This window comes from Tyto alba, unplaced genomic scaffold (assembly GCF_018691265.1).
Source record: "Tyto alba isolate M040663 unplaced genomic scaffold, T.alba_DEE_v4.0 Super-Scaffold_9, whole genome shotgun sequence".
NCBI lineage: Eukaryota > Metazoa > Chordata > Aves > Strigiformes > Tytonidae > Tyto > Tyto alba.
Window position 1 is genome coordinate 5,506,754 of NW_024881330.1, and position 27,842 is coordinate 5,534,595.

At 36.3% G+C, this 27,842-nt stretch overlaps 1 protein-coding gene across 4 annotated transcripts in view; it reads left to right on the forward strand.

Annotated features, from left to right (window-relative positions):
* The window catches only part of TRAPPC9 (trafficking protein particle complex subunit 9), a 518,594-nt gene that overhangs the window by 232,115 nt on the left and 258,637 nt on the right, over positions 1 to 27,842 (forward strand). For all 4 annotated transcript variants that reach the window (XM_042785807.1, XM_042785806.1, XM_042785809.1 and 1 more), the window contains 2 exons: positions 12,454 to 12,607; positions 24,132 to 24,222. In XM_042785807.1, the coding sequence (XP_042641741.1) occupies positions 12,454 to 12,607; positions 24,132 to 24,222 (245 nt within the window). The remainder of the gene's footprint in view (positions 1 to 12,453; positions 12,608 to 24,131; positions 24,223 to 27,842) is intronic.

The following is a 27,842-nucleotide window of genomic DNA, read 5'->3' on the forward strand; positions in this document are numbered from 1 at the left end:
AGTAGGATGGGACTTAATTAAGAATATTCAGTCATGGCCTCTTTAACATGAAATAGAGAATTTCATGAAAGTAAGCTAAGGAGTGATTAGTGACTGCTGATAAAATGGTTCCAACAGGCAATAAGTACATATGCACAGGCTTTAATCATGGAATTTAAATCTAGATGAGGAATATTCTTACGTCAGTACTCCTTATTGTTTGTTTCCCAGGCTGTTCTATGGGATTTCAAGTCATCTTCTTTCTTGTATTCTGTGTTGTATTTTGATGTTAAGTCTCCTTTTCTGGAAAGAACCAGCCATCTGTAATTTTGAAGGAGAGCTTCTTGTCTTTTATCTGGCATTATCTGAGAGACTGTGCAGGCTGGACTCCTGTACAATGATATTTTCAAGCACACAGGGACATTAGACAGTTGGTTATGTCTGTACTACTTGTCCTGAAAACACACCCACCCAAACAAGCCCTGTTTTTTGTCTTTCATATTGCCTCCTACTATTCTCAGTGCTGCAATCAACTACACAACCTTACTTATTTTTGATCCCTTGTGCACAGGAACTGATTTATACAAATAATTAACATTTTTAAAAGTAAGCTGTTTGTTCTTTTGATATAAACTGATTATTTGTTTTTCTAAAGCAATTTAAACCATGTGGCTTTTCATTTTCTTCATTTCCAATTGAGAAAGCAAATCACATTATTTCCTTTCCAAGCCTTCCATTTGTGTACATCTATGAAATAAACAATAAACTGATATTTCCAATAATGAAATAACGTTAATGATTTAACCATGGTTTCAAAGCGTGCTTGGCAAATCTAGTCCGATAGGATAGAAACTTTCTCGGGACAGAAGGCCACAGATTTTCTATTGAAGTGGCATTATCTAAAGAAATATAACATAAAAAGAGGTAGATAAAAAGTGAGTTATTGAGAATTACTTGAAAGAAAACACTGATTTGGATTGGAGTATGCAGGTTGTCCCAGACTTCTGAAACTGTTTGCTGCCCTTGTTTGCTGAACAACTACAGAATTAATTTAATTCTAAAAGGCAATTTGTACGTAGAGCTATTAATCCATATCTGATATTATTAGCTAGATGAACAATTACTGGTTTAACTAAATCCTATTGTATTGTTCTCAAAATGGGATGAATATGCCTTATTTTTTGACTGGTTTAGACAATTTTCAGAAAGGAAAAATGTAGAAAAGCACCTTGTGGAGAGGTAAGTGTTGCTTCTCCTTCTCTTCTGGCTTCTGTAGCCTTGGAGAGTCACTTGCATCTGCCTTATGCAGTATGTTTTGATCCCTGCCTATGTTCCAGCTCCTGAAATAGCTGCCAAGGGCTGGATCAAAATGCCCGTGCAGTGGCACAAGGACAGGGCTCTGGGTGCTGCTGAGTGGTGCCTGCAACAAGCAATAGTTTGTCTTAATACTGAGAATGGCTAGAAAAGAAGGTTTTGAAATCTTGTAAATGAGAACTGTTTGCACTGCATTGCCCACCCCCCCCCACTGCATTATTCTTTTTGATGATAATTGTGATTGCAAGCCAGAATTATTCCTACTTATTGTCACTCACTTTACAGATGGCAATTAAGGTGGTGATTTGATTTAGTGATTTCCTGCGTTATATCGTAGTGTATGGATTTCCGTAAGAGAATAGTCCAACCAAAAAAAAGTGTGTAGGTACCTATTTGAAAGATATTACAAATAAACAAAAAAAAAACCAAAAAACAAAAAAAAACTACTCTTTTATCACTTAGTATCACTTAGTACTCAATTATGTGTCATTAGAGTCTTGTATATTTAGGAAGGAATGCTGCTATTCAGCCCATTTCCTATCAAGTTCCTGGAAGTAACTTGATTTAAAATTAAGAAAACTGCTCTTTTTATTAAAAATCAAAACTCTTAATGTGCTATTTCAGTGACATGTCATACAATGTGTCATGTGCTGATTAAAGTCAAGTTTTGTCCTTTTTGGAAAATGATTCTAATGTAGTCTAGTCAAATAATTTCATTTAATTACATGTGTAATACAACTTTCTGCCTTTTACTTAATTGCTCTCGCCTACGTTGTTTCTGCCTATTAGATGATAATTTAGCAATTTCCAATTTGTATATCCCTGAGGGAGGCTCAGTGGGAATAAATGGGAGTAAAATAATCTCTGCAGCTTTATTCCCCGATTCAGTGCTTGGTGGCGTCTCTTTTTTAGTTGTATGAAAGGAGAGAAATTGAGAACAGTAAGCAGTAAAAAGGGAAATCTTTTGTATAAAAAGCTTAGTTTCAAAACAAAGCAGATTGTGTAGTTTTGCTTAGGATATTTACAGTATTATTTGTTTAGTATAGAATATATAAACCCAATCTTAATAATATATGCTTCTAGTTTTAATATTGGCCCTATAATCCATTTATACCTGTGTAATTGAATAACTCAAAGCAAATTAGCACATTGGAAGCATAGGGGCTTCTCAGCTGTGGATGGGAAGGTGTATAAATCTACTACACAATTCTAGGGTACAATTTGTTGGGTAGTACTACCTTATCATTTTGGGATAATCTGACTGGGATTTGCTATTGTTAAATTGTTCTTTCTAGACAGGAAAGAATTGGGTTTTTTTGTAAACTGTCGAACTGGCCTAATGATCTCTGTGTGAATATGTGTGCCCCTCTATCTATTTGTTTGAGGTTTTTGGCTTCTTTCACAGGAACCGGGAGCCAGGTGAGACAGGATGTTTTATTTAAAAAATGCTGGTGATCTATATACAAATGAATTTAAACTCTCCTATAAGATGGAAGTGGAAATATATTTATTTTTCCTCCCCTAAAAGTGGAGAATAAGGCTAATTCCTAAACTGGGATTCAGTTTCAAATGGATGCCTAAATCTAGATACACCTACATATGTTTTTATTATAGTCAGCAAAATCTAGTCAATGAATGGAAAGTAGATATGATTTTCTTAAAAGAGATCTCAAATCATTCTTTTCTATTTTGGTACCTTTGATTTTTACTTTGCAGTTTGCATTTTTTTTAAAGGAAAATTTGTCTTGCAGAAATTTAGATAGCATCATCTTCAGAGCTTTTAATATCTATGAAGGAATACTACAAAGAAACAGACATTCATGAAATTTTGATTAAATTTTTTTTCTTATTCCATAAAATTTAGATTCATATGGCTGAAAAGATTTTGTAAATTTTGAGGTTAAAAAGAAATACTGGAAGAACACCCACCTTCAACATTTACATATTTTAAAACCTTACCAAAGCTTCAAAATAATATCAAGTTAATTTTTCACTTGAAATATTTTTTTCTCAGTTCATGAAGCACTAAAAAGACTAATCTAAAATTATATATTTTTAAAGTTAGACATTTTAAAGCATTGCCCTTTACCCAAGCTGCATATTCTGTGAAAGCTTCCCAAACATGTTACTGCTCACAGGTGAAATTTTCCATTCTGAAATTCAAACTACTATGTTCAAACTATTTCTGAACCATAGGAAAGAAGAGTAAAAAGCCCTTTGGTCTAGTTTGATTTTAACAGAGTTTTCAAATTTGCTTTAGTTCTTTGAAGATGGTTGAGTCACTGCCTGGACATTAGGCAGGCATGCAAACATGGCTGCGCAGTCTATTGTCTGTATATAATGTGTGGTCTATACCACCATAATTGACTTAATTGACTGAGTTAGGTTAATACGGTAGGCAACTGCTCCAAAATGAGTATTTAAATAATTAAATAAATACTGAATTTCTAGCTGTGCTGTTCTGCTCTGAGCCTGGTGGCTATTTAGCTTCACTGCCCTTTCCCATGGGAGCTCAAGCTCATGGCTCTTTGAATAAGAGGGCAACTGGCAGGGCAGCTATTTGATAAGATGCAGCAATTTCCAAATGTGAAGATGCAGCAGTTGAGTTTTGGCTAAAATAACAAGGTATTTTAGAGCTGTTCTCATTTTCTGACATACTAATCAGGCAAATTGGACAACTAATGCAACACAGCAATATGTGGGGCAAAACGTGCAAAGGTAAATCTATATAAACATGATGAGATACAAGTGAAGAGAATCCTAGCTCTGCATTTTGCTGAAGTTGGATCCGGGGCTGCTAAAGGCTGAGGATAATTAGCAATAGAAGCAATGCCTTGGTCTATTAACCATTATTTCCCGGGTGGAGGGGAAGTGCTTTGAGGCTATCACGTTAACGTTCGGTAAGGATGTAACTTGACAAGAATTGCTAAGACCAATGTGGTCTTTCAGGCTGCTGCACTGCTCAGTGGTAGAGTTTGTTTTCTGAAAATAGCTATTCTCTGAGCATGCTTCTAAACACACGTTTAGGTGTTGTTAATGGAGGAAGCATTAAATAAACTTCTCATGCATACAGTGCTTTTGGGGAAAAATACTGTTTAGGTGAAAATTTTGTGTGTGTATGTGTGTGAGTGAGATGTGTATAATTTTTATTAATAGTGCTGAGCAGTTGACTGCTATGGAACCTGTACACCTCCTCAGGTGAATCTTACTCACTGGGAGCTAAAATTTAGGGAGCATGATTAAAGCTTCTTGTGCCCCCACTTATTTTTGTGAACGTTATCCCTGATCCTAGTTACAAAATAAGCTCTGTAGGTCAGAACTCATGGACCACGTTGCTATGGTGGGAGATGTTTGCTGTTGTACTGATGCTTTGGTTTCTTAAACTTATGTCCTTACCGTCCCCCAACTTTGCTCTTTGGAAGACTATTTTAAGTATGGTGTCACTCACAAAACTTGCTTCTGGGACTTGAGAACTTGTAATGAAATCTGTATGACTCCTTTATATACCAAAAGAATCAGTGAGGCTGGGCCAAAATCAACATTTTAAAGTCTGTGGACTGGGGTAATTTAAATACAAGACTCTTCAAGGAACTAACCAAGGAGTGCTCTGACCAGCTATTGTTTTTTTTAAGAAATCCAGAAAATGTGAAGGTCACATGTGTGATAGAAGTATACAGATTATACATCTAGGAAGGGAAGCTGAGAAAACAGTGACTTGTGTAAGAATTGGTTATCATAGTAAATCATCTTGAGGTGAACTTCTGCAGTGCTCTGGGAAAAGGGCAAATGTGGTCTGTATATAAAAAAATAAGTCAAGCAAAGTAGATTGTAAATTAATAATTCACTATGACTGTAAAGTCTAATTGTATTTTGAAGTGACAGTCCATGGCAAAATGTGTACACTTGCACACTGAGCATTCATGCATCCTAAGATTTTACCTCAAAAATGTTTGAATCAATTCCTTTATGAAAAAGTTGTATGTAAAGCTTTGTATCACTTCATTTCTTCTTGTGTAATTGCTGAGATGTACTGCTTTATGTATGAATGATTTCTTAGTTGATTAGGCTGTTTTTGTGTTTTGACTACTCTGTTTTGTTCTGAGCACTATGAGTTTGGTTTTGACTAGGATCTCAGTATCTTCTCTGAATATAACATTCCAAGTGTGTACAACATGATATGGTTATATTCCTTTAAAAGAGGAACATTGCCACTGATTGCTGATTTATTGGGGATTTTTAAGCTTTTTCTCTGAAGAGAAATGGAGTTGATGCTCCAGGTTTATCTGTAGGCTGTGAGACCCCTCTGAGGGTCTTGATGTCCTACATAGGTCCTACCCAGACCAAGTTCCACGGGTACCACACTGCTGTGCCCTGGGACCAGTATCAACCATCAGTGTTGGGACAGGACAGAGACCATGCTGTGAAGTGGTCTGGTGGGGATTCCTGATCACACTGCTCCTTACCAGTGTTTCTGGTGTCTTTGGGGTGTTCCAAAATCAGAGACACTTGGTGTTTTTGTCCCATGTTCCTTGATGCTAGGTATGTGCAGTCAGAAGGAAGATAAGGGTTGCAGCAGGTCAGTGCCTGGTTCCTCTACTTGAGGCTACTTGGAAACTATCCTCTGAACATAACAGAGATGCTTGCCTTATTCCGCTGTATTTTTTCTCTTTATATTCTGGGGTGGGCAGTCTTCCCAATCTTTTTCTGGGAAGGAAGATTGAGGGAACTGGAATGATAACTAGGTATGATTTTAGAATGAGGTTTTTTGGTCTTGCTTGTTATCTTTGGCCCAAAATACCATGTTTTTAATTTACATATGTTTTCTTTTGAACTTTCTGCCATATAAAGGCAATACTGAATGATACAAATGAGCAACTGAAGAGGAACATATATATTTCAAAATTTATTCTCTAATTATTAGTATTCCACCGAGAGAGAGGTAGGAGGTACAGTATGGCATTATTTTGGATAATGACAGGATTATAATCTTTGCATGGTTCAGCTGTGATAAATAAAGGGAGGACATTTAACTCAATCTTTAAGTATTATCATGCTTATGCTTTTCTAGATTTCCTAATGGAATAAATGATTATTGATTATTAGTCTCTTATGCCCCCTATAGAAATTGGTGTATTTATAAAGTAGGCTATTATTATTATTATTTTAAATTTCTTATTTCATTAAGTAGCTAACAGTTTTGCTGCATGGTGATTGCCATAGAAATCCAAACTATTTAAATGGACAAGTGAGAAAAGATGCAAGTTGAAGTTAATTTCTATGCCTCTTCATTTCCAGTTTATGGTTTTCAGATTTTGAGTTAGGAATTAAAAAGCTAGATTCTCAGCATGCATGGTATAATCTCATTTAAACAGAAGATTTATGTAGCTAACTATCTCTTAACACTGTTCCATTTTCAAATATTACATTATATACAGTGGAACTACTCTTTCCTAGTTTAACTTTTTATCATCTGAAATGTTGTGGATCAGATAAGTATGAGCTGTTAAATTTTACAGACTTCAGCACTATAGTTTGACTTTTATCTCCTCTTCAATTATTTTAAATAAATAATTAAGTTTTAAATGCAGATTTTTTAATTTAATTGACCATTCCAAGATTAATGGAAAAATTTATCTTTTGCTCTTCATAGTTCAGATATTAAAGCAATCCTTTTTCTTTATTAAGTCAGTTTGTGGCCAGGAGGAGAGATCATTACTTATGGGTCGCTTGAGCTACTTATTTCTACAGTTGTATTTTATAGTAGTGAAAGAAATATAGATTTCACTTCTAAAACAGTGAAATAATTAGAAGTGAACACAAAGTATATATTAATTTGCATTACTTTGTTATCTCATTTTTCATTCTAGCAATACATATGTATTCCTCTCACAAGAGATTTGATTCTTGAGGTCCCTCTTTGCCTATAAATTATTATACACTGATGTCACTACTATTTTTTATATCAGCTGCAGAAGTTGTATTTAGGGTAGAATTATGTGTACCTGAAACATGCTGTTATAGAAAGATTATTAGTGAGATTGCACAATGGCAGAATCAGGTGAAGTTTATTTTTTAAAAGTAGGCTCATCTTTATGGATTTTTTTTTTCCTCATGAAAGTGAGAACAAGAATGTCATCCACATTTCTAGCTTTTCCTGAAATATAAAGTCATTGACTTTATAGGGACTATTCGTATACATAAGCATTTTGCATAAGTGGTAGTAATATGATCTGGCTCTGTGTCCCTCCTGTCTACTTTATTTTTTAAGAAAGGAGGATGAACAGGAAGCATAATATTGAATGAAGTCTCCAACTGCTCCTTTCAGCTTCATTATGGAAAGAACTTGCAAGCTCATCTGTGGATGATAGTACTTAAGTAGGTAGTTAGCCACCAGGAAGTTTTTGGGTTCCTGTTATATTGTTTCTTCCTGAAGATAACTGAATAAGGACTATCACTAGGTTTTAATCTTCCACCCTAAGCAGCTATATTTTACTTAATGAAAGACGAAATCTTAACCAGATTGCTACTTTTCTCTTAATACCACACCTGCTTTTAACCCTCTTTTATTTGTAGAGTGACACATATTTAATTTTGCTTTATAGATTCTTCCTCTTATAAGAGGTGAGGACATCAAAACAGCTGAGATTCATCACTGGAGGATAGGGTATGCCTGGGACCTGGTCGCTCTCCTTCCAGGAACAAGGGCAGGAGTTTGTAGCACTACAGGCAATACTCCCTTACTGAATTTTTCACCAATTAATTTTATCTGCTACATGCCACTTCTGTGAAACTATTGGTGTTGCTTAATTTTAACTGTCATTGCTGTAGTAAAGAGGGATGTGCAAGGCGCTGGCTCAGGAGCAGTTGTGCTGCCATTTACAGGAAGGTTTTTCTCCTTGATACGCAGTCCTTTCTGTTGTGCATTTTGTTGTCAGGACAGAGTACTGTTTCTGAGTTGAAGTGGTGAAATGAACTATCTGGTGTCTTTAATAATTCTGTACTGTTACTTTAATATGACTTTAGATAACTGTCATTGAAAAGTCTGCTGCACCATCAGAAGACTTGTCACTTTTTTCCCTGTAAGTCATCCTGACAGGTGACGTGAGATGATACTGTGCAGACACATCATCAGCATTGCCAATGAGCTGACCTTTTCCTCTTCATTCACTTAATTTGTATTTGAATAATTTGCATCCCTGTAATGATGCTTGATCGTCTGAGTAGCTGTCACAACGGCTTGGGCTCCTTTCATGACAAAACCCAGTAGTTTCAAAACACAACTGTTTCATTATTCATGAAAACTGTTGTTACTTGATCCCTCCTCCCACACAAGCAAGGTTAGCCAGAGAGAAACAAAACCTGTTTTGCATTTGCAGGATTGGCTAGTAAATATTTTTACATAATGCAGTGTTTTTATATAAATATCTCATGATTTATTGAAAGCTCTCCTTGTAGGAAATTTAGATAGCTACCCACAATGCAGAGAAGGTTAAAATGAAATTCTAGTCCCTTTTCCTGAAACAAGTATGTGTTTGAACTTTTGCATTGTAAGATCTTTTATCTTTTCCCTGGTATGTAATTACTGTGAAGGGCAAGGTGCTGTGTTTACAGTTACCCTTGCACAACATGAGCCATCGTTATCCTAGCCATTTGTAATAAATTGAATGCCTGTTTCAGTCTGAATTCTCTTTGTTTGCTTTTTTTCTATATAGATTCTATAGATTCTTGTATATCACAACAAACAAGTACAAATTTGGGGAGAAAAGAGGTGCAGAGAACTCTTGACAAGAAAAATAGGTTGTAAAGGAACTGTAGATTACTACAGTAATTTAAGTGGAGAAAGACTTCTACAGCTAAAATACATTTCAGTTTCATTATTTTGATTCACAGCACAGTGACAAAGTTATACCATGGTCAAGAGGCTGCCTTGCACTGCCTTCTGCTTCTTTTAGGATAAAGCCCATGCAGTCTCTACAGATCCCTTAAAAACTGAAAAATCCTTTTTTTCGTTGGTGATTGTAACCCAATGCCCAGTTTATCCATTTTCTCCTTCAGTCAATTGGCTTTGGGAATTGTTCATCCATTTGTTAATACCTCACTGGTGAAATGCTTCCTTTGAGATGGGAGAAATCATCACATTAAAAGTGAAATGAAGAATCTGTATTTGTGTAAGGGTAAATTTTTAAGAATGAGTGACTGATTGAGGTTATGGTATGTATTTTTTGTTTTGATTTTTGTGTAAAGCTTTCCAATTTACTACACATGCCATTGGCTGAGGAATAAACACTGAAGCAACATTATTGATAAAAAATGTAGACATAAAACTTGATATGAATATTTTTAGCACAAGAGGAAGCAGAATACTGATGATAAAAGGCATATATGTTTCAGAAAAGGAGCTAGGATTTAATTTCGTCATGCTTTACTCTGAGTATAACTATAGTCTTGAAAAATTTTACTTTATCTCTGTTTGTTGCTTGCATATATTCTGCTTACAGCTGTATTCGTAATATTGTTTTGTGTGATATTTTTCTCTTCGTAGTTCTCTTTTACTCAGACCTCTTCACTTTCAAGCTGGCAAGTATGCAGTTGGGGGTGTTTTTGTATCTTCTCATGTGACATGAGGTGTCACTGTGTTAAGCACAGTATGCACCGTATAACTAAAAACATGGTTAAAAACTTTGAAAAATTAGTAGAGGTTGTGAGTACTAGGAGCCCTATTTACTAAGGTTTTCCATAACTTTGAGCTTAATAAAAGTTATTTCAAACAGAGCTGTACAATGAACCATTGTTAAGAGTAATCTAGTCTGTATTCCTAAAGCTGATGTGGATTTATTGTAGACTGTTGGGGAAAAATGTGCTTGCATATGCATATTTAATTTCCAGGAAAAAAAATACCATATTGCCAGTAATGATGCATTAACAGAATAATGCAATCTTAATGCCTTCAGTAACATATTAAATATTGTTAGGCAGGAATGTTTTTCTAATATATCGTTCACTTAGAAAAGTGTGGAACGATAATTAGATGAGAGCTGTTTTCCAGCTCCATTGGATTCTAAGTATGTTTGACTGTTCACAAACTAGGTAATTTGTTGTCAAATCACGACTATAGGTAACTAACTGTATTTATGTGAGAATTTAAGCAGTACTGTATATATAATAGAAATCAAGTACTGAATTTGCATATGTTTATGTACCACACAATGATGAAGTAATCTTGGAAACAGAGGCAAAAATGATTTCTTAATGTTCCAGTTGTGTCTTTGTCTTTGACATGCATTGCCCATGCAAAATCCAGAAACTCAACCTGCATTTGCAGAATCAAATCGCAAGTCAATGCTAGTAAGAATTGATGTTGTTAGTCATAGTTTCAGGCCTGATATATTTTTAAAAATACTCTTCACAGATTGTATCTAGGTGTTTTTCATTACATTCTTTAATTCTGGCTTGATTCTGGCAGTTATATGCTTTTGTAGTTCGTTTTAGGTTTTTTATATGACCAGCACTTGATGGTCTTTGCATGCAAATGAAGAACTCTTAATGATCTCTTGCTGTAGGAAAAAATAGCTGAAACAAAAACACCCCTTAGAGAGGAATAGATTAATTCCTCTGCCTTTTCTGATTTTTAAATGTGAATATCAGCAAAGATGCAGTCTGCAGAAGAGATAGCTTATAGAAACAGTAATTGTGCCACCTTTGTCTTGGTACTGTGTTTGTACTTTTTAATGATGAAGGTTAGTCTTGGAACATTAACAGCTTCTCCTGAGATGTCAGGTTTTGCTCAGGGTGAAGCATGATGAATTAATTAGAATTAATCTTTCCACAGTAAACTTCATAAGATCTAGATTATTCCTTGTTGTAATTGTCATCTATTTTCTCCCAGTTTCTTTAGGGTCAAGATTTTCTAAAATTAATGCTAATTATAGAAAATATTTTCTGGTCTGGGGGGATTTCAGAGCCCTTGTTGATGTTTGTTACTAGTGTTTTCCTTTTGACAACATTTATAGAATATGTTTCCCTCTTTATATGTAGAAATAGATAAAGGTATAATAGTAATCCTGTGGTTTTGTGAAATGCCCTTCCTACACCCCTTCTTAGATTGTAGTTGCATTTCATCATGAATGGTTTTCAAAGCTGTTGCTTGGTCTTCTGTTTTCCTTAAGTGCAAAGTCATCTCAAGAGCAATATATTTTAATTCTTCCCTAATTATTTTTCTATTTCAGACAATTCAGGAAATTAAAGCTGTTTTGGCAGCGCAGTATATTAAATCTGCTATAACCACATTTCATGTGATGTGAGCTGGTCTAAATTCCCTTTTATATTAGATTAGTGACTCCAGTTTAACATATAAGTATTTAGTATGCATTATAGTGTAATATATTTAATTTAATTTGCTTTTATGCCTTACCGTACATTTAATAAAGCAATTATTTAACCATTTACTACCAATGAACTATACTATGATATTTCAATGAATATTGCCTGTAATTCATGAAGATACATTAAGCAAGATGGAAGTATCTTCTTAAAAGACAAGGGCCACATTTAGGCCTTAGTACTGTGGTTATTTTGTCTATCCTTCCTCAATTTCCTAAGGAAATTTAAAAGGAAAATTTAGGAAGTTGGCTTGTAAAACCAGTGAAGTGTACATGGCTTTCTGTGTTACTGTTCACTTCAGGAGATGATTTTGTATCTAATTTTTTGCTTCACTTGTGTATGGATTGGAATTAATAAACTACTTTAAATAGTATGTTTACCAGTATTTGATCCAGTCTTGTTGCTTTGTTTCAGTAAGTCTTAAGCACACCAGGAGCTTTTACATACCAAGAGTTAAGGCAGATGAACTTCTGAAGAACTACGATAAAGTCAGCTGGTTGGAACTGCAAAACAGATGTCTTGTGTACCATTCCCAAAGGCATTAAGATGTTGATTGATGATTTGAGAAAAATCTTACCATCTTCAATAGGTTTAGGATTCTGTTTTCAATAGCATAAATCATATGGCTTATGTATCATACAGATGAGACACCGTGGAGACAAATATACTAATATTGTAGTGCTTGGTTTCACAGTGACCTGCATTTTCTGCAGAAGTAATATCTGTACAATTGTTACAGTAAAACCTCTGTTTTTTTTTTCTCTTTTCCCTTTGCTATAGTATGGCTATCCAAGTCGACAAGTTCAATTTTGAGAGCTTCCCAGAATCCCCTGCTGATGGGACACAGTTTGCAAGTGCAAAGCAGCTGGAAGAAGAAAGGCAGCAAGCAAAAGGTCTGGAGATTAACAGCAAGCTGGATATTTGCTGGAAAATTATATCCTTTCACAAAGACTTGCTTTAAAAATATATAAATAGATGCCCTATGACACATTTTATTTTATAATTCAACTCACTTTATAGCAGTGTTACTGAAAAGAAAAGTAATTAGAACTATGAAGCTCATCATAATTATAGACTGTTTAAGGTTAATTGTGCTGTATATTATTTAGGCGATGCTTGGGTCTTACTATAATGGCTTTTTCTGAGTCATTGAGCCTGCCACAAACCCCGTGTGTTTTTCCCAACGTTTGGGGAACTGAGAAAGTATAGTTAGGATTGATGAGTAGTAGTTTTATAGGGTCAGATTTTTCTATTTCCCCACACACTGAGTAACTGAATTATGAAGAAATACATGAAGCTGGATTTAGAGAGTTTTCATATATTTAATTAAATTTGAGCAATTCAGAACATATTAGAATAATTTATTTCCAAGTCCTCTTTACAGATTTAGTAATATATCTAATATCGGGTAGCCTTTTTAAGGCTCTAGAAAGGACTTGTGTGATGCCTTAGTCATTCTAAACATAAAATCCCCATAATCATTCTAAATGCAGTAAAATATTGCCTTATGATTATTAATAAGAAATTACATTCAGTTTAGAGTTAAACCAATGGTGTTTCTGTAAATTTCATAATTTTCTTGTGCTTGGCTTGTCAAAAATACACTTTTTCATTATTTTCATCAGGGAAACATTCTGTGCAGCCAACAGACCCCCAAGCCATGTGTTGATACTCGGCATCTTCTAGGAGATTTATATTTTTCACTCAGATCCTCAAATCCGCATGATAGTGGGTGGCAGGAAATGAGAAAAGAGTGGCAATCACATCATGGTTTATCTTTAGAGATGTCTTCTTGTACCTTTAATTGTACTTTTATCTAGTGATCTGAAATGATTTTTCATTATTAATTATTAAATTAGCTGCACAGGATTAGTCCAAGTCAAGACTTGAGACATAAATGAGATTCCTAGAGCCTGTGTGCATCCAGGCTCTCTGAGGACCATTTCAGAAAGGGTTCCATTTATGCAAAAATGTCAATATTTAACCAGAACTCACTTAGAAAATTTCTGTGTTATGGAAAGATATAAATATTCTTTGATAACACAGTTGAATTCTTATGCTGGAATTGAATGCATAGTTGTTAATAATTTTGTCAGGGTGTAAAAATACATCCTCATTCGTTTCTGTTGCTGAGCAACACTGTTTACATCCATTCTGTGTTCTGTATTTAAACCCAATTTTGATACCAAAACTGTCATGGCTGACATGTAAGTCGGTACCTTAGAAAACCAATAGAACAATGCATGAATTCTCTGTGTTAAATTCAGTGAAAGCAGTTCTGTGGTTTTAAGAGTTGTTATGAATGTTTTCTTTGTTCCTAGAACTAAAACTGTTTTAATGAAAGGCAATGAATTGCATGCATACGCAAAAATTTTTGAAGAAATGTTTACATTGTTTTCTAGATTTCATGTCCCAACTAATGTCAGTCTTTCTCATCCTTTTATTTCTTACAGCAACATTTAGATATGAACCAGTAAAAAAAAAATTTCTTCTCTCACTTCTGCTAAGTTTGAGAAACTTAGTTTCTGAGACATCTTTCCTCCCTCCAGAATAATTTCACTCTGGCCAGCAGAGTTTATTTCAAACATATTGATGGACAGATATACAGAGAAATGGATGGATAGCGTAATGGCATGAGCCTTGTTTTCCTTCAGAAGCCAGCCTAAATGCAGTCAAGAGATAAAAAAGTATTTGCAAAAATACAAAGGGATATAGTTGCTTATATTTCTTACTAGAGAAAGCATTTCTGAAAAAGTGTTTTGAATGGTAAGACCAAGTGATCTTCTTTGTGTCTACCATCTTTGAACTACTTTGAACTCTCCAGCTAGCCCATCTCTGCTAAGTATATGCATGACAAATGTATATTTTAGAGAACACAGTTCAGACAATTTGTTGTAAGTAATCTTATATTGTTTACAAGGGAAAGGCTATGTTATTTAACCTGCAATTCCTTAAAATTCGTGCTGTATTAATTGATACGATATGACACCAATTTTAAGTGTGTGGATTACATTATCTGCAGTCAAAAGTTAGCTATATGGAACTCCCGTGAGAGCCAAAAATAGTTCACAAATTATGACAATTTTAGCCTGAATCTGTATGTCTTGAGGAATACCAGAAGTATTTTCTAGTATGGGAAGTCCATTTTCCATGGCTTTATCCATTGAAATATTCAGGGTTTCAAGTGATGACATTTTCAGTGCTTCATTTGTGAAAATATTGTAAAATTTGATGATTGATTTTCATATACTATCGTAGTTTGAGCCTGGTTGGCAGCCAACCACAATGCAGCACCTCTCTCTCCCTTCCCCTCCGGCAATGAGAAGGGACAGAGAGCCAGGCTTGGGGTTCAAGATAGGACTGGGATGGGGGAAAATCCCCCTTTTATGATCACGAGCAAAAGGCAGACTCGTTAGGGGAAGAAAAAAAGAACATACATTTATTACAGACACTAACAACACATAACAGAGTAGGACAGTGAGAAGCATTGCCACATCTTGAGAACACCTTCCCCCCACCCCTCCCTTCTTCCCGGGCTCAGCTCTGCTCCCGATATCTCTACCTCCTCCCCCAGTGGCGCAGGGGCAGGGAATGGGGGGGTGCAGTCAGCGCTGCCACTTCCTTCATGTTCGGTGAGGGGAGTGTCCGGAACTTGTTCCTCCTGTTCCATCGTGGTCCCCCTCTCACAGGAGACAGTCCTCCACAAACTTTCTCCCACATGAATTCCTCCCATGGGCCGCAGCGTTCCCCACACTGCTCCGTCATGGGTCACTAACTTCCTCCGACTGGATTCTCTTCCACGGCTGCAGCCCTTCCCGAGCTGCTCCGGCGTGGGACACCCCCGCGTTCTGCAATCCTCCCAGCACTGAATTACAGCAGCGGGGCAACCTTTTCTCATGAGACCCCGGCCTTCTTTGGGCACAGAACCTTGATCAGCAAGCAGGAGCAACAGGCCACAAATCAATGTCTGCTCCACCGTAGATCTTCATGGGTGGCAGGGGGGGTCCGCCCTGCCGTCTCACCACAGGATACAGGAGGGTCTCTGCTCTGGCACACCTCCCCCCTCCTTTCTTCCTCCGTTCCTCCACTGACCTTGGTGTTCAGGCAGCTGCAGCGACTCCTCCTCCCAAGTCCAACCGCACGTCACCACGTCCCTTCTCAAATACGTTATTGCAGAGGCGCAGCCGATTGGCTCAATTTCCCAAACAGAAGTGGAGCTGATGTGGAGCTGGGGGAGCTTCGAGAAGCTTCTCACAGGGGGCCGCCCCAATAGCCCCCTCCCCTGCCACCAAAAAACTCCACCACTCACTCAACCCAGGACATATACTTTGGAGGACTGAAGGCAGGAGATAAAGACAACACAGCATATTATTCAATTCAACCTTTGTACATTTTTGATAGAATGAATATTATTAGGGAAGCAGACCTTCTTATGAGAAAGTTACTGCCATGCCATTTCAATTAAGAAAAAAATCTGGAGTAATGGAATTTAGTTTATCTTTGAGATTATAGGTGTATTGGGATATTTTAAATTAAGAACGTTGTGTCTTGGTTTTTAGCATCTGTTAAATGGTATCTGGTATCAGCTTAACAGCTGGGGTTTGTTTTAACACAGGATTTGAACAAATAGAGCATATTTAGTATTAAGGAAGTTAATACTTTCAAATTATGCTTAGCTTCATATTTTATGAACAAAAACATATTTTTAAACAAAATTTATATTTTCTTTAGGGACTTTCTATGCATTCTGACTCGTGGATAAAGGCAGCTGCACTGTGTCCTTTAAAGTTTTTAGAGTGCTATGTCTCTTGTTGAATGCCCTAAGATTTTTATTTTTTTGCTGATACTTTGTACCTGACTTCTTCAAAATCTTGAGCTACAAAACATCATGTTCCCATGTGAAAGATGAAAGGCAAGTTAAACTTCTCTTTGTGATCTTTACACGCTCTGTGTTAAACTCGCCATAGATTATTAACTCTTCAGCATATTCCACTGATTTGTGCCTTCTACGTATTAACTTCAGAAATTCAGATATGCTCAGAATTATTTCAGAGAATTTGTTCACATGCAGGTGGTCCTTATTTTTAGAAGAATAAACAAAGATTTATGAATATTCTGATGACACAAGGAATTTTTCATAGGAAGCACAGAAAAGTTCATCTAGAGGCAGCATCAAGAAGTTATTCAAGGTTCAGTTTTATATCTATTTTAATTTGTCATCACTCTTGCTGTTGCTTAATGAACAGTCTTTCGCTGTCATCTAGCTCTGGGTGCTTCTTGTCACTCTCCTGATGAACTGAGGTAGGAACATCTTTGCCGGAAGACCTGCTAATCTAGTGAGTCTAGCTGTAAACTTGGTACCTTGCAGGATGTACCCCAAAACCTGTAGAGCAGTGCAAGAAAGGGGAATCACGGTCAGGAGAAAGTAATGGGTTAGGATCACCAAATCAGCCCTGAGGTGTGATTAACAGCCCGTGTCAGATGCTTACATCTGAACTTGCAAAAGCATGTAGAGGAGGAATTAGAGGTCAGTGTGCAGTTGCAGAGCTCCGGTGTCATTGGGATTTCAGAGACTTAGTAGGTAGTTTGTGTGAACAGGGTACACTGGCAGGTGGGTATGGATTATTTAGGAAGGTTGGGCAGAGATGACAAAGTGCACAGGGAATTGTTAGGAAATGAGCGATGGGCCACTTGAAAGCTTTTGGATCAAGAACAGAGTTCAACAGGGTGATGCAGTGTACGTTTGTTGCAGACCACTCAATCAGGAAGCAAAGCTGGACGGACTCTTTCTTTAACAACCAAGAGAAGCCATTCAAATGCAGATTAGGAGATTTCTGTAGTACTTTAAGGACGCTTTTTGTGTACAGGTGCTGGATGGCTTGATTTGGCATGTGCTGTGTGGGATCCGCTACTTGAAAATAATCAAGATCCAGTTAAAGGGGTGAGGTTTTATGGCAACCTTGGCTGCAGTCTCCCTGAGATGGTGGAATTTAATATCCCAAGGCAAGTAAGGAAAAGTAGCAGGATGATCGCTCTGGACTTTAGGAGAGGAGACTCTGGGGAACTGTTGGGCAGGATTGCAAAGGAGGCTGCTCTCAGGATCAGAGGGGTCCAGGATAGCTGACAGACCTCCAGGACTAACCTTCTGAAAGCCCAAGAGCTGCAGCAGTCAACAAGGTATATCTGACTCTTCAAGCAAGGCATATCACCAGGTGACAGTAGCAAGCTGCAGCCAGGTAAATTCCAGTCAGGTACTAGGAAAAAACCTTTTCACAATGATGGTACTCAAATACTGAAACAGGTTGACCAAAAGTGCTATAAAATCGATGTCTTTAAAGATATTGAAAAATTCTGGATGAGACCTTGAACAACATGATGCAATTTCAATATTTTCCATGCTTTGAACACAGGGTTGGACAGTAACTCTGGAATTGCATTTCAATAGAAATTATTCTATGATTTGTGCAGCCACACCATGGGCAGGGTCAGAGAATGACTGTTGAAAACTAAACTCCTTTTCCTTCCTCTGTCTCCTGCTCTCCCCGGGTTTGACTGCAGCCAGAGAAATTTTCTCATGTACTGTGAAAGAAATGCTATTTCAGTGAAATGAGACTATAACATTTTGGAGTAATTTTCTTGAAAATATTCTAAACCTGGCCCTAACAACCTTTAAAAAATGAGACTTCCAGTGCCACCTTAAATATCATGTTCCATTTTTAACTTTTCTAATAGTTAGATATCTTTTTATTACTTCAGCATTAGTTTCTGTGGTTTAAATGAAGCCTGTCCTATTTTTCAATGTTTTCTTAACATTTTTGAAGTTGTAGTCTATGTGCCCCTTCCTCAGTTTTTTCTTTTCTATTTTTAAACCTAATTGCCAATCCTTTTTCACGTCACATTTTCTCAGACATATTGCTGATGTTGTTCTGCAGTACAGTCATATTTTTTTTTAATATGTGGGATCCAAAGCTGGAAGCAATACTGCAGGTGAGATTTCTTATAGAATAAAAGCTATTCATTCTGTGTTTCAGATATGATGCTTGCTCTGAGAACTATCCTTGACTTCTTTTGCAAGTGTCCCATGTCTGAATGACTTCTTTGCACGTGATCCAGCATAACTGACTAAATAATTATTCCTAACTTCCATTTATAGATTTGTTGATTTGTTCCAGGGTGATACTTGGAACTTTTCTTCACTGAATTTCATCTAAAGTGATCTTCGTAAGTTCCACTCATTTATTAGGTTTGTGAACACTGACATCTCTTCCAAATATATAAATTTTATGAATGTTATTGTATTTCATCATCTAAGTAGCCAATCACAATTTTGAAATGATTATGTATTAGACGGAACCTTGAGTCATCTCATTTGATATGTTGTCTGGGCTTGACAGCAAACCACTGATAACTGTTACTGAAATTTACTTTTCTGTTTGTCTGTTCAGCTTTTGATGACTTATCTTGATCATAATTATGAATCTTCAGTTACGATATTACATGTTGTGGAACTTCTGTACATTAGTAAAAGTTTCCTAAGAAATACTTTAGTTGGATGGAGCTTTATATTTCCATGAGGCCTCTTAGGATCAACAATTTTTTGCAAAAGTAACTATTATTTAAGAACTTCAATAACTGCATGTAATTAGTTTCAATAATAAAGTGCCACAATAATAATCATGCAGAAAGCTGAAGATACAACTAAGACTACTGCTTTAAGTAAGCTGTTAATTAATCATTTACATTTGTTTTTTATTAGTATAATTTTTATTTATGAACATTTACTAATTTGTTTATGATTGTGTGCATGCTTCCACCTGTATTTATTTGCAAAGGAACTGAGAAATATGTTACTGAAAAGAAATCTTTTTAGAAGGATGCAAGATATGGAATGAGAGAGAAAAAACTTTAAGATAGAAACCATTTTTAAAAACCTATTGTCTTTTTAAGCAGTAGGTTTTAGATGACGTGCTGTGTTATAATTGTGGGTACCTAGCTACACATAAGGCAATCAAGATAGTATAAAAGAGGGAGGTTTTCCTTGGGGAAATAACTAGTTCATTTGACTATTATTCAGGTTTTCAGTATCACACAGTTTATATCATATACAAACTGTTGCTAAAGAAATGTGAAATAAACGTGTTTACTGTGAAAAATTAGGTTTTGGGTTTTATTTTTTTTTTTGAACAGCATCTGGTGGTTGTGTGTTCATTGACTCCGAGACCCACACAAACTCATTTGATTGTGCAAATGAAAATGTCTTGAACTGCCAAATGTGAACAGTTGCACTGGAAACTGGAAGTCAGCTGTTTCAGTCTTGGCTGATGCATGTATTGTTAATAGAAATTTGACTGTTGGAAATGAAGCCTGGGTTAACAAAGGCATTTAACAATTTGACTCCTATGGAAGAGAAGGTTTGTAATCACAGTGAGATTTCTGCAAAATTTTTGGAGGTTTGGTTAAATAGCTAGATTCTACAAGGTCACACTTAACTTTGGCAGTCTGTACTTAGGTAATTTTAAATTCTGGATCTTACACATTTTTTCTTTTATCAGTTTCAACTTTGAGCTAGGAATGAAAACATATATTGGCAATCCCTGTTCCAACTGCTTTGCTTTCCTTGATTTCTAAAGGTTTGTCTTAGAAAATAGGCAAACTCATGAGTTAAGCTTTTCTCTTTTTTCTCTGACATCTTATTACTGCATATTTTGGTTGCTTTTCATCTCCAAGGTGATGAGTTTGCTGCAATGTTCAGTTTGTATTTGCTCTATAATGAGCAATTTCATATTGCCTGATACTGAGTCAGGAGACAAAGATCAATGATATGGAATTCCATGCTATTTGTCTCTGTTAGGAATGGTTAGACCATACCAACTATACTGAGTTTCTCTGTCAACTTCAGTGATTTTTGTCTTTGAGTCTGTTTGGTAACAAAGCTTAAGCCGGACTAGATGCTTAGTGAACTCTCTGGGCAAGATTTTGTGTAGTTAATAAAAAACTATAGATTTTGGGGATTTTTTGGCAAGGTAAAGCATCTTTTCTGAATCAGTTTGTACAAATTGGGCAATGACATTATGTCTGGGACTATTTTGCCCATACCTGTGGGGCAGTCTGAATACTGCACTGAATGCCACTGGCACTGCCAGGTCTTCCTGTGGAGTAATGTGAAGACAGCAAGGTTGAATTGACCATAGAATAATTTGGGATGGAGGGAACCTCTTCAGGTCTGTTATAACACACTTCCCTGTGACTTGTGTCCATTGCCCCTCTTTTTACTACTGTGCTCCTCTGAGAAAAGTCTGGCTCCATCTTCTCTATGCCCTCCCACTATAATAGACATCAATAAAATTTCACCCTAGCCTTCCTTCTCAAGACCAAACCAACCCTGTTCTTTCATCTTCTTCTAATATGTTATGTGCTCCAGGTCTCTAATCTTCTTGGTAACCCTCCAGGCAATTTTATCCCATTTTTCATTGTCTTGAAATGGGAAAGCAAAACTGGACATAGGATTTAATAATTGTAGGTGTGCTATTTTTTTATTAGTTGAGGTATAGCTATGCATACTTTTTGCACCCAATCTAAGAACCGGTTGGTTTCAGAAATAATCTGTAGCTGTGTTGAATTTGAAATTTTAGAATGTGTTTTCCTTGTGAATCATAGAATCGTTTAGGCTGGAAAAGACCTTTAAGATCATCAAGTCCAATCGTTGACCTAATACTGCCAAGTGCACCACTAAACCATGTCCCTAAGCGCCCACATCTACACATCATTTAAGTACCTCCAGGGATGGTGACTCAACCATTTTCCTGGGCAGCCTGTTCCAGTGTTTGACAACTCTTTGCTGCAACTTGAAGCCATTTCCTCTTGTCCTACCGCTTGTTACTTGGGAGAAGAGACTGACGCCCACCTTGCTGCAAGACCTTGTAGAGAGCGACAGTCTCCCCTCAGCCTCCTTCTCTCCAGACTAAACAGCCCCAGCTGCCTCAGCCACTCCTCCTAAATCTTTTTCTCTAGACCGTTCTCCAGCTTTGTTGCTCTTCTCTGGACTCGCTTCAGCACCTCAATGTCTTTCTTGTAGTGAGGGGCCCAAAACTGAACACAGTATTTGAGGTGCAGCCTCACCAGTGCTGAGTACAGGGGGACAATCAGTTCCCCAGTCCTGCTGGCCACACTATTGCTGATACAAGCCAGGATGCTGTTGGCCTTCTTGGCCACCTGGGCACACCGCTGGCTCATATTGAGGCAGCTGTTGACCAGTACACCCAGGTCCTTTTCTTCCAGGCAGCTTTCCAGCCCCCCTTCCCCAAGCCTGCAGCGTTGTGTGGGGTTGCTGTGACCCAAGAGCAGGACCTGGCAGTTCGCCTTGTTCAGTCTCATACAATTGGCCTCGTCCCATTGATCCAGCCTGTCCAGATCCCTCTGTAGACGTGAATCCATGTGAATACATGGATCTGCTGTGATAGCATTTACCAATGATAAAGCATGGAGTATCACCTATTACAGAGTCATTTTATAATGGTATCTGAGACATTAAGCTTTCTATGGAGCTTTAAGCAGTAAAAATTTGTAATATTCCAGGCACCACTGTGAGCCAGTTGTAAGTAAATTACAGTTAGGTTAGTTTAACGTTACAGTTAATGGCAGCCACTGTGTTTTAAAGCTTCTTTTAAATACTGCCTTTTTATTAGTGTTTTCTCTCACTTACATTTCTAACATTAAAGATGTGATACCAGAATTATTTATCTGCTGTTTCTTTGAAGTAATCCAAATTATGTATTCTCTATCCTATAGTTTGTTTTATGGAAATTATTCTGTTGTGCTGGTGTCCTGGGTCTTATTGTTCAGCAGCAATGTTTTTCTGAGGTGATATTCTGCTGCCTTCAATTTTCCAAATAGGTGCTTTTCTTTAACAGTGTTTTCAGCTTTTAGACTCCTTGGGGTTTGTGCTTTCTTAATTAGGAGTCCTTTTAGGGGAAAAAAAAAGCCACTTAAGCTACCTTTTTCAGGGCATAATAAGAATATTAAAAAAATAATTGCAAGAATGCTGTGCACTGTATTGATTATCCTCTTCCGCCATCTCCTTGAGCTCTTGCGTCTTAGTCACTAATTGTTAGATCTCATTTTGATCTGAGGTTTCAAGACTTTTCTTTGAAATCTCATGGAAAGCCTGTAAAATTGTGTCCTGTGTTAGAAATTAGTTTTCTGCAGTGTTTGTTAATTTTCTTCTAAAAGACATCGCTGAGAATGTAATCAGTCAGATTATGTGCCTCTCTTTCCAGAGTTTTGTAGAAAAAGGAATGATCACATTTAGGAACTGTATGTAAAAGTTGAGATATTTTTCTTTTTTTTTTTTTTTAAATCTATTTTTAAAGAACATGGTTCCAGTACTTTTGAAATCGTCAGTTGAAACCTTGATCAATCTTGCTAGTTTAGCCCTTAATTATGGTGGGACACCACTTCACCCAAGGTTGTTTCATTTGAAGATTATGAAGTTGGAAAAGGAGTGTTTTCAAGTCTCAGAGATGATTCTGCCTCTCTTGTGATTTTTTTTGTGTGATTCTCAAGTTCTGGGAAAGCATGAGCTGAGCTGTAAAGATGATAAAAGTTTTGCCAGATGAGTTCCAGTGTAAGTACACAGAAGCTCATAGACTGTATGTTCATCCATGAAGGAGCTGTGCTTGCTCCACCTCCACTTCTTCCTCTCAGCCTAGCTGAGATAGGGGCTTTTTGTGGTACAAAAGCTTGTGCTTTTATTTTAGCACTTGTGTAACCTGTTTTGAGGCTCTTTAAAAATAGAGATTCTGTTTTTCCCAACAGTTTATTCCAGTGCTTCACTGTCCTTAGAGTAAGAACAGTTTCCTAATTTGTTTTCATTTCAGTCTGAGCTTGTTACTGAGCTCATACAAGAGTGAGTAGAAAGGGAAGCTTGCGGGTTATGTGCCTGTGCAATTTGGGTGTGATGTTTGCCCTTGATAACGACACTCTCACTGCATTGTCTAACATCTCTGTACCACGACAGAACTGGCACCGAGACAGTATTCAGAACTATCCTAGCCCACATTTCTTTTGTTTTGTATTGCCCTATTAAATTTTATTCTTTTGGTTTTCAGACTGCTCTTAAATTGTCATGTTGAATTCTGATCCTGTACCACATAGTTACAGGTTCTGCATTATTACAGCTTCCAGACTTTTTTCCCCTTGTGTTTTACTATGGTTCAGGTACATTTTACCTTTGCATCTTCATATTTAACACTCCTCAGTGGAATTACATTTTTATATTCTGAAGATATCAACTGCTCTAATTATTATTGTTAGCCAATTCATGGGTTAATAAACCAAATATGTAACATTAACCTTTAATGAATCTCTAGCTTGAAGTTTTGATTTGCAGAAATAAAAGTTGTACATATTACATGTTCTTTTTCCCTCTGAAACAAAAATTTTCCTTAATTCCAATTTACCCTTCCTTGAAGCGTGAAGGGGAAGCAAGTGTGGAAGGTGTTCTTAATCAACTGGTCCTAGAGCATCTACAGTTGGCTCCTCTCCAGTGGGGTGAGTAGTGTCAAAATCTATTTATGATCTTTTTGAAAGATAGACTGGCTTGTAATTTTTAGCAGCATGAGAATAATAGCATTTTCATTTACTGACAATCTATGATACAGGAGAACTTGCTAGGAATTTTATTTTCTTTTAGATATTTTACTTAGCTGAAGATAAACATAAAATTGATATCTATTTTATTTTAAATATCACTGTTCAGTGACAGTAAATATGAAACCTGAGTACGCATTTTTCCCTGTAATCTGCAGTCCTAGTTGTGTTGTATGAGAAGTAGCTGCTACTTAAATTTTTCCTTTGCCTGACAGTTTGTGTGTTTTTGAAGTAATTTCTCTAAATATTTTCATATGGAGTTGTAATATTCTTTGTGGTATATTTCTTATCAGAATCTAGACACTTGCATTACTAGCATTTTAGGTACAGAAAAAGTTGTTACTCTGTGCAGTGTGGAAGAACTCTAATAATGAGACTTCTGTCTGAAGTTCTTAACAAGGCTTGTTCAGAGACTGGAACATGGGATGTTTTATCCCCAACGCTTCTATGTCAGTAACAAGTTTCAGAAAAATCCCCCAGTTCATCAGACAATTATTTTCAAAACTTTTGCTTTTAAAACAAATTTAACTCCATGCTCCTTATTTTAATTAATTTCGTGACCTAGAGAGGGCCAATTTTAAGGAACAATGACCCATCACTATTGTCTGCATCACCTATTAAAACTAAAACAACCTCAAACTCTAGTACTGGTGTACTCTTTTAAAGCTTGGGTTTTTTTCAAGCACGTGGACCATCCTCAACTCACATGTTAAAACATGTAAGCACTTTGTTTATAGATGAGAAGATTAGACCTGGTAATGGCTTAAAGTTGTTTGTTGTTAAACATGTCGACCTTTAACCATAACCATCTGTCTTTGAAATCACGCTTATTTGGTGTCTGGTTTTCAGAGGATTCAAGGATTTCGTAGCACTTGTATAACTGGATTTGGCTATGGTTGCCCTGGTCCGCATTAATAAAAAAATAGTTTGTATCAGATGTGTGTTGTGAGCTCACAGGTCACTCGAGTGTCATCTTAGTTCTGAGGAGTGGCACTGACCTTCAACAGGTTTGCTGCCTGGGCTCTGTGTTTGTAAATGTTTCCTTGGGACTTTTGCATGGGAGATCGCCTTAAGGATGAAATTTTTTTTTTCTTTTCCTATTTCTTTGGTTTTCTTTTTTTAATTTTCTTTTTATGCCAAATTCCACTATTTTCTTAGTAAAAGAGGCTTTTTGAGTTATAGGATTGTATCTGGTATTCCTGCCTAAATGATGATATTCACAAGTATTTCGATGCACTAGTTGAAAAACATGAATGGAGCACTGATTTACAATAAAATATGATTGCCTGCAGAGTTGGTAATTTCTCAGGCTGTTGCTTAATTCAGTTAAAGAATCCCAGTTACTTTAGTTTTCAGAGTGTATGAACACCAGCCAAAACTCCAGTGTATTCTCTGCCTCATAACAGCAAAGTCTTTTGAGGCACAATCTCTTAGCCGATTGTGGCCTACATGTTAATTTTCTGCATTAAATAAAGGAGGGAAAGGAAGATCCTCTGGGATATCAAATGCTTGGTTTGCCACAACTTACGTATTTCCTTTTGGAAAGTTCTGGTGGCAGAAAATACTGGTTCTGCCAAAGTCTACTTTATTTTTTTTTTGTCTAACATTTTCTCAATCTGAAATTACTATTGAATATATTATCTATTTTGTTTAACACAAAAAGTAAGATCATGTAGAAGCTGTAGCTCACTGCAGAGATTATCAAAAAGGACATTTTGATTAAATACATGATTTTACTTGAAAACAGAAGCAAAAATTGAAAATTAAAAACAATGGAGAAATTTTAGTTTCTTTTAATTAACCATAACTTCAAATATTGAGCAGTTAAATCTCTGCTAGTTGGTTTCGCAATATTGTCGCCAGGTAGCCTTCCTGCAGTTATCATGTGCAAAGCTTACAGCAATCCCTCCAGAAAGTGTACCAGGGCACTACAGGCTAATTTTGCTTTTATTAATGTGTGGGATGGAGGAGGGCTTAAAAGATGTTTTTTTCAGTTTGGTAGCTGGGAGTAATAAGTTGTTGAAATGAGTCTGTGTGTGCATGTGTACCCATGTATTTAGACAAGGTGACATATTGTCTTTTGGAGTTTAAGTTGTCTTTGGGTGCCAGAATGTATTTCCTATTCAACTCTTACAGGCATGTATAATGTTATGTGTTACAAACCATCTAAGATGTAATTCGAGTTCTGCTTTCTCTGTGTTTTTTTTTTTTTTTCTTTATATTTTGAAGTGATTGACCTTAACTGTCTTGTAAGAATCAGCTCTTTTAGTGGTGGCAATCTGTACTGAGTACCAATAATGAGATAAACGTATGCAAGCTGTCTTAAAAGTTCTTTAACTGTTAACATTTCTACTAAAAGAGACGTATGATCTTAATATATATACTAAATAAGGCAATAGTCTACAGATTTTCTTTTATCATCCTACTTTGCCCAATATTTTGATGTCATTGATAACAAAGTACTTTAAAAATACTGTAATATTGTAGTGTCAGCCAGATGTTTTTTTTTTTTTTTTCCTCTTAATCATCACACTGTTTGTAGTCATAGTCTTGCTTTACTTTGAGTTTTGCTTTTCTGTATGTTAAGGATAACCTGTGATTTAATGTAAACCCTTTACTAATAGCTGTCATTGTAATACAGTCTCTTCATATATTCGCTGAAAATTTTGCCTTAGTTTTATGCAATAAAATTGATTCTATGATTATTCAAGGCTTTTTCTCTATTGGTGGTTCCATTGAAGGGTTTACTTTATTATAAGTGCTCACAGTGAAACATGAATTAATATTTAACATGGTTTTGATTAAAAAAATGACTGGCTCTTGTTCAAATTTATAAAAGCTGGACTTTGAAATTCCTTTAAAATTTTGAATGTTTAATTCATATTAGAGTTAATATTAAATTTCTAAAATTATAAAAGCATATTGAAATAATTTTTCATGTCAATTTGACAATCCTGTCTTTTTTTCATTAAATGCAAGGCAAAGAATAGAATTAAAGGTTAGTGGCATTGAAGTTTTGGTCTGAGGGTAAGAAGACAGCTCTGACGGTCATCATACGGGGGGGAAAAAATGGCTCTTAGTGAACACTGTTGGTTGTGATTTCATGTAATTAATTAAGTGTCTGGGGAAGGGAGAAATATTTAAAACATGAGGAATCATAAAAAAGAAAGTATGTCGACGGCTAGAGTGAGAGTTCTTAATATGTTGTTAAAATTGATTTAAAGATTTAGGTCATCTCTGTAAAATGAAGTTGTCTGTTAGGCAGGTTAGTAAATCACATGTAATTTAAAAACATAATCTTGCTCAACAGCACCAAGTTCAATGTTCTCTAAAATTTATGACATATTTTCTTTTTACTGCTGGGCAACAAACCAAATGTAGGAATAGATGTGGTTTTAAGGTGAATATATTAATATCATCAAATCAAGGAAACATAGCCTGCAAAGTTTAATGAGGAGAAGCAAGACTCTTCAACGGCATATGTAATGCAAGTTCCGTGGTTAGATTTGAAAATAATCAGA